At 38.8% G+C, this 18,136-nt stretch overlaps 1 protein-coding gene and 1 non-coding gene across 2 annotated transcripts; one reads left to right on the top strand and one right to left on the bottom strand.

Annotated features, from left to right (window-relative positions):
* Window positions 1-191: 191 nt before the first annotated feature.
* LOC122651889 (probable glucuronoxylan glucuronosyltransferase IRX7) lies at window positions 192-2,447 on the bottom strand. Its single transcript, XM_043845448.1, has 4 exons — window positions 1,977-2,447; window positions 1,528-1,889; window positions 1,167-1,417; window positions 192-819 (listed from the first exon to the last, which is right to left on the bottom strand). The coding sequence occupies exons 1-4, from the start codon at window positions 2,269-2,271 to the stop codon at window positions 336-338; spliced, it is 1,392 nt and encodes a 463-aa protein (XP_043701383.1). The 5' UTR covers window positions 2,272-2,447; the 3' UTR covers window positions 192-335.
* Window positions 2,448-15,894: 13,447 nt separating this feature from the next.
* On the top strand, window positions 15,895-16,010 carry LOC122653297. The gene has a single exon (XR_006331734.1). It is a non-coding gene; the product is annotated as a U5 spliceosomal RNA (small nuclear RNA).
* Window positions 16,011-18,136: the final 2,126 nt, after the last annotated feature.

The following is an 18,136-nucleotide window of genomic DNA, read 5'->3' as shown; positions in this document are numbered from 1 at the left end:
GCCCTTTTTTTACCAATAGATTCGATTTCTTACCTTAAAATAATTTTCGTATTTCCATTTTCAATTTCTTTTGTCTAAAAAAAATCTTTTTTATTTATTTATTTCACACTCTTCTCCCCCCCCCCCCTCTCAGCTATACATACAATCTCCAATATTTTCCTACCAAAATATACAGTGGACGATGGTTCTTCTGTTCTGTTGTGGGGCCCACCTGTGAAGAATAATACATACAGGCTGTCCTCCACTATTTTTTGCCTGAATCAGCATCCACGCTGTGTAAAAAGCACAGCCAATGGGCTGGGCTGGCACCTCCCGTTTCAACCGATACATAACCGTCACGCGTCGGACGATGATTCGCCACGAAGCCTCGAACGCCTCCTGTACGACCTATCTAGCTTCTTGGATAGGTCATGTAAGACCTGCCACGTGGCATCTCCATCTTTCATATCACGGTTGAATAGTAGGGCCTGCTTGGTCGATGGGTCCCACAGGTTCCTCTGTATATCAGAGAGATTGGTCGCTGCCACATGCTCCAGTATTTTCCCCAGCTTTACCACGTCCTTCTCCGCCACCGTCAGCGATATGTCCGGCCACCGGACTACACTGGGGAAGGGAAGCCGAATACCGTCGGCGATAATAACAGGAACGCATCCAAGGACGACCGATTCCACAAGTCTTGGGCTCCACGGGGCCCACCCCAGTGGGCAGAGGCAGAATACTGACCGTGCGATCTCTGATTGATAACCATCGTATCTGTGCCGCTTCAGATAAAACTTCCGGTGCCAATTGTACTTATGCCATATCACCGTTCGTACTCGCCTTAAAAAAAAAACAAAGACGATTCTTTTAAGACAATTTTACAAAAACAACCCCCGATGAAATATATAAATAAAAACAAAAAAAAAAACAAAAAATCTCGTCCACGCGGACCACGATTTTTACGTAGCTACGTGCTCAGCAGTCGGCACATAATAAACAGGTCATTAACATGGGCATTTTCGTCATAAAATTTACGAACTTTGACCCAATTTTCCGGTTCAATGTTCGGAAGTTGGAATGTCGACTTGGCCGGGCCCTGAGGAAGGAAGACGGCAGAGGGGGTCCATGGCCATGGGTAATTTGAGGTTTTCAAGATTATAGAATATGAATTTTAAGAAGATTATTACTTGCTGTAAAATCTTCCACTGATGTTCTTTGGATGAACTTCCATCTTCCCTCTGAAGAATACCCATATATCCCTCTTGCGGTTCTCCTGCGCCTTCTCCAGCGTCGACCGTACATTTTCCGGCGACACATAAGGCGGTATCACCACATTCTCTACTTCTTGACAGGCATGTTTGTATTTGACTCCAAATGTCTGCAATATAATCGATTTCTTCAAGAACTCTGGAATCCCATCTGCAATTGCTACATCCTCCTTCAAACCCACATTTCAGATTAAACCATCAGCCCATCAAAGTTTTATAAAGATCCATTTTAAATGAACAGAAAAAGAAAAAATGGGAACTAACTAGCTTTTAAACTCACCATTGTATGAAAACAAGGTCCGAAATCGTGGGAAGCAACAAAAACATGATCAGCCCCACGACTTCTATTCCAGAATGGCATTTCCGAAGAGATTAGTTGCACTGCTGATGCTAACAGAGGCCGAGCGTGACCAATCGCCGGAAACCCATTTACAGTGCTGAAGTTGCAAGACACATAAACAGGGACAAAGAAGAAATCTGCTTCTAATGGGTTAAGCGTTCGTACATCGCTACTCAATAGGGCCTTGTGTATCGCGACTTCCGCAGCGAATAAATGGTTACTGCATCTCTCGTTTGCGAGCCAATCCTTGTTGTATTTCGGTGGGAGATCGTATACATAAACCTTCAGATCATTGAATAAACCTGAAAGAGGAAATCAAATGAGATGACAGAGCCTGAATGATGAAATAATCAGAAATAAACGGAGAAGGTGAAGTAAAATGATTGAACCTCGAGAAAAGACTGGATTCTGAATTCTGGGTTGTTGCGAAATCGTCGTATTGGTTTCGAACATGGCTCGAGATATGAAGTTTGTTAGAGAAGTAGAGACGGTGGTTTTACGCAGAGGTGTGGTTCTGGTGGAGCTACTGATGAGATAAGAGCTGAAGAAATAGAGGGATAATGAAAACCAGAGAACCCATCTGAAATATCTGTAACAGAAGCTCTTATCATGTCTTCCATGACGGTGTATGAGCTTCATCCTCAGATAAAAGCCCCTGTTCTTGGTTGTTCTTCTGAACTCCATCTCAGCAATGATTTAAAAAGCAAAAAAATTAAACCAAAAAATCAGATATGTGAAATTGATTTTGTTGATAAGAAGGGCCTTTCAGTGCTGGTTGAAGCTTGAAGTGAAAACGAAGAAACAGAGATTGAAGAGACTGGTTGGTGGTGCTTCGTTTTTCCATTTCTCTTTTGCCTTGAAAAAAAATGAGATTGGTTGCTTTCGATTTTCCTTTCTGGGTTTGGTTGGGGTTTTGGTGCTCTTTTGTTTCGTCTTGATTTTTTAATTTTTTGCAGGGTAGTCAGGTAAAACTAGAACGAGAGAAAGATTGAACAGAGATGTGAGATGACTAAAATATCCTTGATAGTCGCATAAGAACTACAGCTTTAGTGGGGACCGAGTCTGAGAGGCACAATATGCTACCAATGGACGGTCAGGATTACTGACAGACGTGGCGGAAGGCTCGATAAAGTGAACTTTGAAACGCCTGAGTTCCGACTCCCTATAGGTGTGAAAAAGTGTACGTACTCGAAAAGGTCCAGAAAAGAACTCATTTTCTTCCCCCTGACTGCCATTAGAACGTCCAGAGTCGAACCGGGTCATGGTGGATACAATTAGTGGTGTCAACCCATTGGGCCTCTTACGCGAAGGCGTGGACATATTTCTATTCGATTGGTCAGTTATCAATCCATAATTAGGTTGATCAGGTTTTAAATGGATCATGAGCATCGATTATTGATCAGTCACAGTATTTCAACGGTCTTATTCAAGCAACTGTCGAGCCACTACCTTGTACCGAGAACGATTTTGTTGATTGATCATGCTTGAACCCGACATATTTAATACTCAATCAAACCGAACTCAACCTTCAATAAATCGATTCAGAAATAAGGTATTGGTGCGGGCCAATTTTTGACACCCCATTTAACTTGGGATGGTAAAGGGAAGAGGTGTTTGGATTTTATTGACATTAATCAACAACAAAGATGAATGAATGTATGAGAATATATTATGGGCCTTCCTATCGTGCACGCCAAGCAGAGGTTCTTCATTTGACTCGTCTAATTAGTAGTGGGTCACTAATAGGAGAAGCACGTAGCTTACATGTCCGATTAACCTTGAAAAGGTCTACCCACTCAACCAGTGCCATGACGGTCCCTCCATAAAAGTTGTACTCCTAAAATGTTTAAGAGTTGATTGGTCCCAAGCAGGGTTTTAGTAATCGGTATCGATCTCGATTGATATTGATCCAATATTGATCTTGATTGATTGGAATTAGACAAATTTACTCTTGTTAATTAAAAATTTTTACATTTTTACTCTTATTCATATTGATGGGATCGATCAAAAATTGATATCAATCTCAACCAATAGCTATACGAATCGACCGATCTAATACCGATTCCTCAAAGTATACTCGAGTGACCAATATGACCCATCATTTGAGGTGGACTTGGCTTTGAATTTTCCTAATTTGAAAATTGATTTTGGGTGTACAAACAAGAAAGTTCTTAACACGACTATATATAACGCTCTCAAGAATTGGCCAATTGGGTCATCATTTCTTTATTTATTTTGGTGTTTAGATTTTCCAGATAATAATAAATCCATGATGACAAAGCTTCTTCATAAGAAGGGTAACTTGTCTTAATTGTGCCGGTGACACGTATGGTGGAGGCGGGTGGACCAAACTGCGTGCGTTCACTCTACGTTATGATGCAGATGACGTGTGCTAATGGGGTCCATGTCGCACTATTTATAATGGATTTTTTTTTTTTTTTTTTTGTTAGTAAAAATAATGGAGTTTTAAGTAGAATCCAACTCAAACTGCTTGAGCACCACCCCCCCTTTTTTCTTTGGGAAAATTACATGATTAACTATTTTTGGGTTTTCATTTATAAAATTGTCCATCCTATTTTTGAGTTAACAAAAATAGACAAAAACAAGTTAAGATTTATAAAACTGGACAAAATAGTGTCTCTCCCTCCCACACTTACATTTTTAGACATTTGTACCCCTGTCATTGCCTTCTCGCCCAGGCATCCTCCGTTCCCTGCAACCCTACCCTTATCCTAGCCACCGCCATTCTCTGCTACCCCAAGTAACAGAGGAAAAAAATAGAGATTTTTTCAAAGGGGAACTGCCGAGGAAGGAAGGAGAGTCATTGTTTTGTCTAGTTTTGTAAAACAAAACTTATTTTTATCTATTTTTGTTAACTCAAACATAGGGTGGACAGTTTTGTAAATGAAAACCCAAAAATAGCTAATCATGTAATTTTCCCTTTTGCTTTTTTATCCTTCAAGAAGGGGATAAGTCAGAGGAGGAAGAGAGGTGAACGGGATTGCATTCTGATTTCCTTTAAGAAGAAGAAATGTAATCTAAAACTCTAGCCCTCACTTCCACCGGATAATTTGCTAGAGTTTTCTTCACACGGTGAAAGGGAGAAATCTTCTAACCAACATGTCATGGGGTTCTAATGGTAGTGTTCGTGAATCTGTCATCATTGGCCAGCACATTTATCTTGATTCAATTGTTTCAGGACAACAACAAAGAGTTACATTTATCCATGCTCATCAATCCATTCAATTAGGAAGCAGTTACACATCTCCTAGAGGCAATCATTCTTCTTATTGCTCGTCGGTCACGGCTTTAAAACTCCACCAGTGTCTATATTTAGTGTTCTTCCAAAGTGTACACTTAGTGCTTCACAAACATCTACATTTAGTGCTTAACAATTACCATTTGTGGTCAGTGATTACAATCCCAATAAAGCAAATGTGCTTTTATGTATAGCTTGTGATTCCGATTTGGTTAGTCTTTGGTGAATTTAGTTCTTGTCTATCATGCCAAGAAAAAAAAAAAAAAAAAAAGGTGGCAAAATCCTCAATGAAGCAAATGTGACAATTCAAATTGTCAAGCTCGGTGCTCCAATGCCCACTGTGGTTTTATAAAGTGTGAAGAATATGTTTAATATATCTTCTTGTTTTATTAAGATTTCCAATTGTTGTATTTTATAAAATGAAGTTCTAAAATACCTCTATATGTTTCCGGTTCTGTTTGGCATTAATCAGTTTGTCGACTTTTTTCGCTGAGTATTTTGAAGAGACACATCCCTTGGGAAGGGTGTCTCCAAAGGGTCTAATGTCGCTTTTTTCATTGTGTCTCTTGAAGGGACACATCTCTTGGGAAGGGTATCTCCAAGGGGTCCTTCATCTCTATGTATAGAGGATTTTTTTGACACTTTGTAAGTGAATTACAAGTGTTGTTACACTCTCTCTTGTATTCAACTTCTCTCAAGTTTTCTTTCTAGTTTTATTGTTTTGAGAGTTCCTGTTATTCTATTCCTGTTATTGACTAAGCACAACCCGAATGTATCTTGACGAGGTCCAGTAATCGAATTCAATGACTATTGGAGGGGCTAAGGGTTGTTTTATCTTAAAGGTTGATTCACAATAACCTAGTTTGCACCATAAGGAGCGTCTGCAGTCTGTAGTTTGCAGTCTTACCAACAGTATCTATTGATACGACTTAGCCCATTAAGTTTCTTAACATAATTTCAAGTTCGTGACATTATATTTTGTGCTTAAGTTGTTGACATCAACCTTGGTTTGTCTACAAAACAGATAAGTAATCTAAATCCCTTGATACATGTATTTTCATGTATTATTTGGATGATATATTTTCCACACCAACTTCGTTTCTAGGGATATTAATGATTGTGTCGATTACCTAACCCCAAAGGTCTCGTCTATGGCATGTAAGATAGGGCTATATTCCAATCCTTGGTTTTTGAAACCTTGTGTAACACATGTCTTCTATCTAAATAGATTTTCTTTCTACTAAAAAAAAGTGTAACGTGTTATTATTATGTATGAACTTATTGACAACTGAACTCATTATGGGAGAGGCATCTATTGTTCAGAATGACATGATTGGTTCAAACTCCCACAATGCCAATTAGTTGTTAATCCTAACAATCGCGTAGAGAATGAAGCAGACAAGATCAACAGAAAGCAAAAAAGCTACAATGAAAATTTCTTCTTTAAATGATATGTATTCGGATATGATTCATGATCAAATCTCTCTTATTCATATTGTTTGTGTTCATTGTTCCTTGTTCTTTCATACTGATCTTATGGAATAAATCTATCAAGTTTATGATGACACAAGGTCAAATCACCAATGGTGAAGGGATTCTTCCATCTCTACTAGTGAACGAAAACTTTCACCTATTTGTTTGAATGTAGTAAGTTACAAGAATGCATTTAAGGATTTAGGCACCGTGAAATGCAAAGATGAAAGCGAGAGAAATCCTTTTAAGGAAAAGGAAGTGTACGATGCCAATGTGCAAATTCTTGTGCATACCTTCTCACATTCCACCCATGTGTCCCACACTCTCTTTTCTAATTGAATGGATATGCTTGCCGGACAATTTGTCACCCTCCTCTCCTATTGGTGTAAAACTGCACTATAGTGTTGTATGAACCGTTCTCCCTTCTTTTATTACCAAAAAATATGAATCTTTCATACAAGTTTGAATTTCAATCACTCCTTTTATTAATGTAGACCTCTATAACAAACATTCAACAAGATAATTGTCTCTGACAATAGATACAGTCAACAAATTTTTTGGCAATAAATAAGATTTCATTTTTGGGGTGGGGAGGGGGAATTTTTCTCCTCTCAGGTTCCCAACCCGGTCAGGTTCGTAGGTTCCTCTCATAGGGAGGGTGGAAATGACAACCTCACTCCACCCGGGTAGTGTGTTCGGGTAGGGGGTGAGGTCGTCATTTCCTATCCCCTATGAGAGGAACCTACAAACCTGACTGAGCAGGGAACCTGAGAGGAGTTAAGTCCGGGGAGGGGGGGGGGAAGAATAAATAAGATTTCTTGACCTATGCATGAGAGAAGACCTCTTATACCCACCAATTACAAATTATTTTAGTACGGTGAATAATTAATAATTAATAAAATACTATTTTGTAAGACGTACTATTTTTGGGAAAGAAATTCTAGGATTGCATAATATTTTGGTTTTTTGAGTAAGTTATGTAAATTGTAGCAAATGATATTCAAGGATGGTGCACCGCTTTAAAAAATGATAAACAAGGATAATGGATTTGTCTTCTTAGTTTTATTTGATGTGCATGAACAGTTTTGTTTTATTTTTTATTATTATTTATTTGTGAATGTGTAGGATATCTTAAAAAAAAGAAAAAAAGGAAAAAGCCTCTCCAAGCCTAAGGTGAACCCTAAACCTACACACAATCCCTTTTTTTATTTTTTTTCTCCCTCTGCATAAATGAATGAAAGGCAAAGGCTCCTTGAGCCTAAGACGTACACTACATTTCCTCACATATTTTTTACTTTCTCTTTCAATAAATGAATAAACAATGTTTATGTGAGAGGGTGGAGAATACCTTGCTTGCTCATAGAACACTCTCCCATGAATAAAAAATGGGAATGTATGAAGGCGTGAGAAATGCTTAGTTCAAGAACCCTTTCCCCTAAAAATATTATTACTAACACAAGGTGAAGATTGAATAAAACTTCAAACATTTTTTAAACATTTACTGTTTAGGGATTTTCTTATTTGTAATCCTATATTTTTGCCCTCTTAAGTAGAACAAGCTTCTTCCTTAAGTGAGGGTAAATCTTGTCATTTTTCATGTATACTTGAAAAAAATGAATAAAACCATTACAGATTTTGAAAATGATATTAAAGTAAGAACAGTTTCAAATTATCTTGAAATTTTATTGGAAAAAAAAAACTCCGTGGGGGCTCTGTGGGGGGGGGGGGAGACGAGCGTGGCACCTGCACCATGACCTCCCGCCCCATGAAAGGCAAAAATGCTGCCTCTGTTGATGCTTCTACGCACACACATGGGCTATGCTCCCCCATAGGAAACACTTCCCCAATTTTATTTTATTTTCATCATTTAAAGAACATTTAAGAATAAAACGAAGGATCGAGTTTCCCTCCACCCATGGTGAATGGGATCCCATTCACCGAGGGGCAGAAGAGGGCAGGAATGAATATCATGAGGATATTTTGAAACATACAAAAATCCTAGTAGGGGTTTATGAACCTAGGATGGTGGGTGAACCGTCCTTTATGGTTGGAGGAAAAAATGCATAGCAAAACTAAATACATATCGATGTCTTAACACTCAATCCAATATAATGCAATAATTACGAACATATTACCACATTAGAGACAGATTATGTTTATTCCGAAAATGTCTAAAAAAATTAGTAAAGATCTATGAAATCCCTCTCAAGTGTTAAATTTATCCTATCACTATAAAGTCAATTTTGCTTACAATAATAAATTGATAACCTGGATTTTACTCCGATCACTAATGTATAGAATTGTTAATAAGCAATGATTAGGATGGAAGGTTGCCACTAATACCATTTTATTCTGTTCGTAAGACTGTAATTAGTGCTTATCCATAAAGAAGGCTTCTAGATTCTTTGTTCAAGAAATTAATTTTGTAAAGTTCTGTAAAAGATGTGTAGAAGTTTTTTTTTTCCCTAATTGGAAAACCAAATATTCTGACTCAACTCCTTTTTCAGAAAAACCTGATGACTTATTAGTCTTGTCAAACCCGGTCAAGGCGAGTCATGTCTTTATTTTTTTAATACAATAAATAAATATAAATTAATAAAATATCAGAAAAATACAGAAAAAACGGAAAACTAAAAAAAATTCAAGGAATCACATATCAATGCATTTTGAGTTTATACCATTGAACATGATATGGGAGCTGAGGGTTTCTTACTGTTTTAGAATATCAATTTACTATTTTATTCAACTCGGATTTTAAGTGAATCGGTTTTATGATTTTTTTAAATACGACTAAACTTGCCAAGTTTGTCATGACTTGGGTAAAAATACTGAATCTTATTTGATTCGGACGATTTATGACCTAATCTCGACATCTTTTACCTAGACCTAGTCAACATTTTTCAAAATTTTGACTCGAGTCGGGTGACTCCCCTAGCCAAAACCCGGTTTTTCAACTATGATTGTAAGTGGAGTACCCAAAGAAATTGCACTTGAAGTTTAAAATGTTTAGACTTTAATAATAATGAAAAAGGATATCATTTTTTTTACTCTATTTACACTATTTTTTGCGATGAATCATTTATATATGGAGGATAAAGTATGATATATATGAATTTGTTTTAGTCAACAGGAAAGGTCACACATGCAGTTCCAATAAATATATGGGTAATAGATTGATGTCTGGTTGAGTAGCCCCTACACCAACATGGGAGTCAATGAGAGCACACCCAAGTATCAACAAGGATGAGATTTTTTATTTTATGAGGGAGTGGGATGGTAATTTTGTGTGCTCCTGTGTCTGGGTATAGGAGCCACACGACCAAGCAGTATTGTTCTTTTCCCCTGAAGATATTATAGAAATAGAGGGGGGGGGGGGAATGGTAATAGAAAGAAGAGTAGGTGGATCCACCAAATAGAATACGACTTTAGAACATAAGTCCCTTTAGCCAGAGGCCCAGAGTATGAGCTTCAACATTCAAAGACTAGGAGCAAAAAGAAGGGAAAAAGATCTCTACTTTGGTGTTTCTTACACCCTCTCAGTGGACACCATGAAATGATGTCTCTGCCCCCTGGGTAGATACCCAGGCATGCTCATCCATTAGCCTAAACGCTTGTGTAGAGACCATGCGCCCAAGTAGAGATCTCTTGCCCCAAAAAGAAATACAACACGAGAAAAATTACAACTAAGAGACGAAATATCCTCAACAATTACACCAGAAAGCCAATCTAACGTACCCGTATAATGATTTAAAAATGAAATCAAAGACCTGGACTCTGATAACATTGTAAGGTGCCCAAGATGTAAGCGGAACAAGTCCAGATGAATAGCCTCTGCTTCCATAGCTTCCATAGAAGCAGTACGTAGAGAAACTCCAACTACGTTCACATTTGGCAACAACAAACCGACCATTATGATCCTTAATAACGATGTTTCTCACTGTTGTGTCAAATTTCCTTCGGCCAACAAGTTATGGCCGGAATGAGGACAGAACACCCTGTTACGACATGGCGATCTAGAGCTCTACTCGTGCCCTGGTAATCCGAGGACTTCTTAAAGACAGCAGAACGAAAAGAACTGAAAATGGATGGTAATTGCACTTTAAATTACTCAAAGTGAACAATCTACAGTGCAAAGCATAAGGGTGCATAAAGCAAAGAAGAAAAACCTTAAGTTCACACCATTGTGTAGAAAAGTAAAACAGTGCAAGAAAGTAAAGATAAGTAAATGCAGGTTTGATGTGTGTTTGATTGATCCCCTTCTTTTGCTTTGCCTGCTTATTTTATATGGTAGAAGTAACCATGAGAATGGTCTCCTTATTTGTCGACCACTATCCCAATCACGTCCAGGTTAGTGCATCACCCACATCTTAACTGCTGAAAATCGTCGTTGACGCTAATCGATTGATTCCTGGCCGATGAATCCAGCCTTGCTCTGTCTGACCGAAAAGTGCAATGGCGTCTCGGTCATGGCCCCTTGGTCGAGTCAAACTATGACCAAGTACTTCCATTCGGCCGTGAAAGGGTTGAGCGAAATCTAGGTGTAAACACCCACAAAGATAGAAATTTGGTTACCATGCACCACCTGTATAAATAAAGGGGGAGGGATAAGTATGCTAGCGGTATACCGTATACTAGCACCCTGTGTCTATCTCTCTCTTCCTTCCTTTGAAATGACTCCCTTACCATCTCTTTAAATGGGAAAATATCTCTTCCAGTTCCTTGTCCGGCCCAGTTCCCCAATACTTCTAATAAGGGGGGTTGGACCCTACTTGGACAGAGTGTTCAGGCACGGGTAGGGTGGTTGTTGCACCGCTAGCATACCCAGCATTTTTCTCATAAAAAAAATGAGGAACCATTATAGACTGAAAACTTGGACCACAATATTTAAATCACAGTGGAATGAAGATACTTAAGTCCTTTTCTTGTAACCCATACAACCCTCATAACCGAGTGGTTGAAAACCTAAATTATGCCCATAAGAGAGAGGCTCGAATGATTAAAAATCTGTTTATATGTGGTACCTAGTAATCTCCTTGCAGTGGGCTTATAGAAAGCCAACCAACAACAAGAAGCAAATGAATGGCTTAAGCACCTAAATACCACGAGGTCAACAGTGCATGATAGGGTAAGAGGAATACAAAGAATGGCTTGAGCTTTGGCAGAGAAACGAAAAGGTAACCATAGGCTTTCTCCAGTGAAGTGAGTCACGATCAATCAACTCAGAGACTCGTTAGCAATTTCCCATTTCTAGGAACCTAAACATCATTGTAGATGTCAATTAAAGACCCGTTTTTCATCCTAAGGCCTTGAAGGAGTTTTCTAACCTTAAGGATGCTTTGTCACACCCAAAATTAGTTCTTTTAAAAAATTGAAATCAAGAAAATACTTCCCTTTCAACATTGTTACTCAAAAAGGTTCTGGTTTACCTATAATCCTCCAACATTGCATAGCAAACAAATTTTGAAGGACTTAAAATCTCGAAAGCCTAAGGCACCAACCCTTTATTAAGAGATGTATGCACAAGGGATTTTCATACCTTCGTCTTCTCGTAGTCTGATTTAGATTGTTGAAGGAGAGGGATAAGGATTTATCTTTTTAGGAGTCGTTATCCAGATAAGAGTCTAGGACTCATACAATTGACTCACATTGTATATGACAAGGGTCTTCCCTGATCTATAGATAGGTTCAAATTTACGTGCTAAGAAGCTTTTATACACCCAACCCCATCCAACCTGAGGCTGGTCTCTTTCTATTTGGACCATTCCTAATATTATTAAATTTACTAACTAACATGTATGATGAAGCAGTAAATCTAATCTAGGTTGCTCAATTGCGGATTATGTATAGTAATATATAAAGGGGGGAAATAAAAGGAGATAGGGGAACCAAACATGAGCATATATATATATAGTTGCCTACGTAATTTTACTAGGGATTAGATCGAACATAGTTCAGGATTGGTGATTTATGATCTTTGAATAACTAGTCTTGGCAAACTGAGTCCAAAGCAACTGATTGGGCATCGATGGGACTCCCAAAGAAAAATATTCTGTTTTGAGGACCCATATTGGCCTACGGAATTTGTTTAGAATTTGGGGGTTTTGGATGCCAAAATCAGACCAGGACCCTCTGCAGTACCGGAGGGGTGGCGGTACACATCTGACGGCACAGTAGAGGCTAGGTGGCACACATGGCACACATGGCCTCTACTATGCCGCCAAATATGCCCCGACACCCCGTCGGTACTGCAGAGGATTTTAATCATAGGGAGTCCAATGGAACTGACTTGACATCGAAATTCATTAAAACACACACTCACAATCACACATATTGGGAGATAATTCATTGGAAGTTGGTAGTTCAAAGAGGAGACAAAGCATGATATAAAACAAGTCCAACATCTAAATCTTAAAATGGGTACGAGTTAAAAATATACTCAAGGCAGGTAGGGGCAATAAAAGGTCCTTAACAAAGGACAATGACGTAAAGCTCGTCACGGGGACCAAGCAGTGAGACTGTGAGAGAAGGTTACAAATAGTAATGAACCCAATCACCTGCTTTTAATAAATTAAATAAAAAAAGAGAAAAAAGAATGCTGATAGGTCACTGAGCATGGCGTGTATCTGCGTTAGGAGTGTCAATTGGTCCGGTTCTGGGCTATCGGTCCGGTTCTCTAGCGGTTTCGATTCTAAGATGTCAAGACCAAATCCGGACCAATAAGCTCATCGGTTTTAAATCTGAGATCCAGGACCATTAAGTAATGGGTGGTCCGGTTCCGGTTCCTAAGCGGGTCCAAACATTATTATAATGTAGAGCCCAAAACAAGGACAATAGGAGTTGCTCTAGAAAAACGGTTGACGTTCCAATGTGTCAATGTATATATTATCATCTCATGCAAACATATATGTTAGACTTGAACTAATTCCTCATATTTAGACTTTGTTTATGCAGAGAAAGAGAGAGAGAGTTTTGAAATTTATTATAATACTTCGCCATCTGTCATCACCAATTTGGTGGTTTGTGAATAAAGATTTTTATTGAAATAATAATCAATACATTGCAATTGCTAGGTATGAGTATAGTTAGTAAGTTCGGGAAAAACAATAATACGGGGACGGATACGTACGACGATCAAATGGACTGTATGACAATAATACTTTTCAAAAAATCTGGCGCAATACAATGGTACGACAATGATACGGTATGTATTTAATACGGTTGCTCTGTAAAAATCCAGGAGAAAAAATACGGGCATATATTCACTATGCGACAGTTTGATTTGTGTGTTGCTACCAAACATTCTTGTACAATTTTTATCGAGTTTGATTTGTGAAAATATGGAACTAAGATGACCCAAGAGTAACTCAGGCTTGCCACTTTAATTTCATTAATAAATCCACAAAAATCCAAGCCATGCAATCCAAACAAGGATTTTATTAGATAATAATCCAGTCCTAGTCATTTCTTCCGGTTCTAACGGTTACTAGGATTAGAAGATCCGGACCAATAACCTATCACTAAGACCAGATCCGGACCATTAAGCTATTGGGTGGATCAGTTCTGGTTCCGGTCCAAAATTGACACCCCTGATCTACTTCGAGACAGCCTAGTGCATAAAGACCGGCACACCCCTGAAAAGAAGAAACGATTAGGGGTGCATCAGTCTTTTTACGTTGGGCTGTATCTGGGCACAGGTACACACTTGAGGCACAACACCGGTTAGCATTCTTTCTCCCAAAAGAATAATAGGGGAAGAGGTCAGAGGAGTCTGAGGAGAGAACTTGTTTTGTCAATTATTGGAGGAACCCATTTTCCACAACTAGGCCTCACGGGAAGCAAATAGAAAAAAATACAAAACTCCTTGTTTGACGCTCCCTGGCCCACTGGGCCAAGTTGCTTGGGAGCCCAAACAACTTGTTGTGTGTAGGTGACCTAACACTTAAAACGCTAAGGCTCTGTTTGGGAACATTTGGGGGAACACCTAAAAGTATTATTTTAAGGTGTAATTAGATACCGTAGAAAGAATGGGGCATATGAACGAACTATTTCATAGATGGAATTTTCTAATGGAACTATTAGACCAGATTTGGTATGATATCTATTTCAATTTTGGATTGATTTCATGAAATAGTCAACAAATAATTTTTTTATCAAACATTTGAGATTGTTTTGGTTGTATCAATTTGAAATATTTTAAGAATAAAAAAATCCATTTAGTAATTCAATTTTTGAAAATAGATTCTCTATACTTCTTTGGGAAGGGTGGTGGTAGTGACAGGAGCTGGTGGCAATGGCGGTGTTAGTGGTGGCGGCAGTGGCGGTGTAGAGGTGGTAGTAATGGCGAAAGCTTGTGGCAGCGGCGGTGGTGGTGGTGATAACAGTGGCAGTGGTGGTGGTGGTGGCAGCGATGCCGCGATGGTGGTGGTAGCGGTGGCAATGGTTTCGGTGGGGTGATGGAGGTGGCATGGTAGCATTAGGAGGAGAAGAAGGGTGACATTTTTTTTTTAACATGAAGTTACTACTTCGCCCATCAATTGCCCATGTGCTCAACAGAGAGTAAGATTGTAAGAGTGAAATCAAATAAAATAAAAATTCTGAAACACCTCCTCTGCTATTTCAAAATTTCTATTTCACTTGATTTATATTTCATTGAAATAAGATGTAGAAGTCAAATCAAACAACTTCTGAAATAGAAATCACTCCTGAAATTGAAACATAAATTATACCAAATCAGGTTACGTAATATTATCCCATTGTAAACGAGGCCCACCTGATGATGATGGGCCTAGACTCTAGGGATACTGGGCTATCTACAGAACCCAATTAAGTGCATATTTCACCCACCTCCTATTCTTAATCTAGACTGGACCATTATGCTTTCACTAGTGTACGGCGCACATAAATTTCTGGGCTTGGGCTTGGGCTTGGGCTTGGGTTTGGGTTATGATTCTTGGGCCAGTTGCGGTGGGCACAGGAATCCCAACCCGAGGTCAGGCCGGTGCGGGTTTTGGGTTAAGACCTGGGCTAAGCCCGATCTAGCCTAACCCGACCTTAAGTACATATGTTTAGCATATCTCCGATAGAATAATCATTAATTTAACATATCTAAGATAATACCTGCACTAATAAGGGGTGTGGATTTCCATTGAAATTGAAGGGGTGGACAATTGAACCCTCACTCAAAGATCGATCTTGACCCAACCTGGCCTTAAGCCCAGTGGGCTGGGTTTGGAGTAAGGCCATCTCATTCTAACATCGGGCCAGACCGGACTTAGGCCATGGCTAAGGTACCCTGGGCTGGTCCTTTAAAGCCCTCGGCCCATATATATAGGTTGAAATGGGGCCAAGAAACCATTGGACCTTTTAACTTGAGCAAGTCAATGGTATGGTTCAAAGTCCAGACCGTTTCTTCTATAATGGCCCGCGTTCCCAACAACTTGTATTGGTGTATGATTAAATAACAAGGAGGGGGAGAATGGCATCGAGAATTGGATAATCCCACATCGGTTAGAAGAGAAATAAGAACGCAACCAGGAAGGATATAAGACCTCTCAAATCATTGTATTAAATCACGCAGCCACGCGGTGAGCACAGAGCGAACTATTCTTTCGCCTTTTACTAAAGAATACCGTGTGTTCGCCGCACTCAGTGGCATACGCCTATTTTTGGAGGGCCTTCCCATATGTGGTCGGGTCCTACAATCTTAACCTATTAAATGTTAGGGAGAAAAATCTATCTCTTTGTTTTGAAGAGGAGAGAGATAGGCACATGGAAGTAGGCCATACTCTCGCTTCCATAAATGGTATAAGTCAGATAGTTGTGTGGCCTTTGCATTGGCATGGGGTTAATGAAAGCACACGTGGAGGCTCATGTCACCCTTCCTACAAACAATCGGGCAGCCTTATCTTCCCCATATGATAATTAAACTTTTTGAAGATATTCCCACGTATGATAATTAAATTTTTTGAAGATATTCTCTAAGCTTATCATAATTTTTTGTGAATTTTTTCCCCACGATGTATGAAACCGATTGTGCCATTCCATTGGTACTCTTCCCACTTTGGAGTTGTGAGAAACATTTCTCTTATATTTTTATGGTACAATGTCTAAACTTTTTGAAGATATTCTCACATATGATAATTAAAATTTTTGAAGATATTCCCTAAGCTTATCATATTTTTTGTGAATTTTTTTCCCATGATGTATGAAACCGATTGTGCCCTTCCATTGGTACTCTTTCCACTCTGGAGTTGTGAGAAACATTTCTCTTATATTTTTATGGTACAATGTTCTTTGTTCGGAGAAACATTTCTCTTATATATTTTTATGGTACAATGTTCTCTGTCCAGAGCGCACCCTATGATCCTAGACCCATGTGTCTATCTCTTTCCTCCCACTATGTGATGACCTCCCTCCCTCGAGAATAGATCCTCTCGAACTCCAACTCCAACTCCAACTCCTTTCCAACCACCAATCCAATAACAATGAGGCCTTGGACATGCATCCCCGAGTGTTGGCAAGTATTGGGATGCGTTTCCAAGTCTTCCTAGTATTTGGATGGGTGATTGGAGAGGAGTTTAACGCCCAAATAATAGGACAAGATTCGGATCCCTCTCCCCCCCCCCTTCCCTTTAATTATACTAAAAGGGGGGGTTGTGATTGATTGTTGGATCTATTGAGAGGACCTCGAATGGAATACTCACTCATTGCCATGCACAATCCATCAATTACCATGCTAATGTTTTCAAGACAAGTTCTTTGTAATTAGAGAGGCAGGTCACAGCTTTTGATCGACCCAAAAATTATTGTACGTGCACCTTTTAGTTATGCAATTAAGAGCTCAATGTTTCCCTTCTCACAATGTTGCTAAGTGGGTAGTTCACTATCTTTGTTTGAGTGATTAGTATGACTTTTAAATCTGCAAGGGTAGGTATCCATGGGTCAAACCAAATAGATATATTGTCCCCTTCTTCTAATCTTTATACATGCTAGGTATTTAAGACATGGTAAGACCTTGACAATCCCTTTCTATACAACCAAGCCCCTAGCTGCACTACTTGAAAAGCAAAATATGCTTGAGGTTTGGGAAATATTTCCCCTTAATTATCCTGGCCCACTGCTGATTAGGCTAAGTTAAAATTCTCTAAGTTAACTTTATTAAAAGAGCCGTATTATGGTCAATCATCTTCTAAAACCTAAACCACCTAGAGATTTAGGGCAACACAACCTATTCCCTTCTAAAAATTAGAACTAATAGAATTTAATTTTGAACAAGTCTTTATGGTAATAGTAGTTGGCTAAAGATACTTAGCTTGACATGTGGGCTATTGTGGAGAGAGTTGATTGTGAAAATCAAACCTTAAACCTTGAACCTAAAGACAATTACAACACATTTGGTGGTACCCTTGCCAATATGTAGAAGGGGTCTTTGAAGGTCATATGATTGATTCCCATACTTCATCAAGGAGGGAGGAGGGGGGGCGGATTTGAGGGTTAAATATAAAATTTATATTTTCACCAAACATATTAAACTTAAACCGCAAAACATAAAATTTGTAAATCATGAAAGCATTGTGTCTTATGGATGAAACCCTACTGTGAACATGATTGTTTGAGATGGAATCCTAGTTTGAACTTAGATGGTAAATATGATTTTTGATATAAGATAATGTTTTCCTGCACCCACGGCGTAAGACTCACACATCCATCTAGGGTCATTATTACTCTATCCCTATTATACAAAGTCAATTATACCATTTTCTATTGTTCTTGATACCCATCTCAAGACAAATAACCAATGGATAATGGATTCTCTCT

Source organism: Telopea speciosissima, chromosome 2, assembly GCF_018873765.1.
Source record: "Telopea speciosissima isolate NSW1024214 ecotype Mountain lineage chromosome 2, Tspe_v1, whole genome shotgun sequence".
NCBI lineage: Eukaryota > Viridiplantae > Streptophyta > Magnoliopsida > Proteales > Proteaceae > Telopea > Telopea speciosissima.
This window is presented reverse-complemented; position numbering and strand designations above follow the sequence as displayed.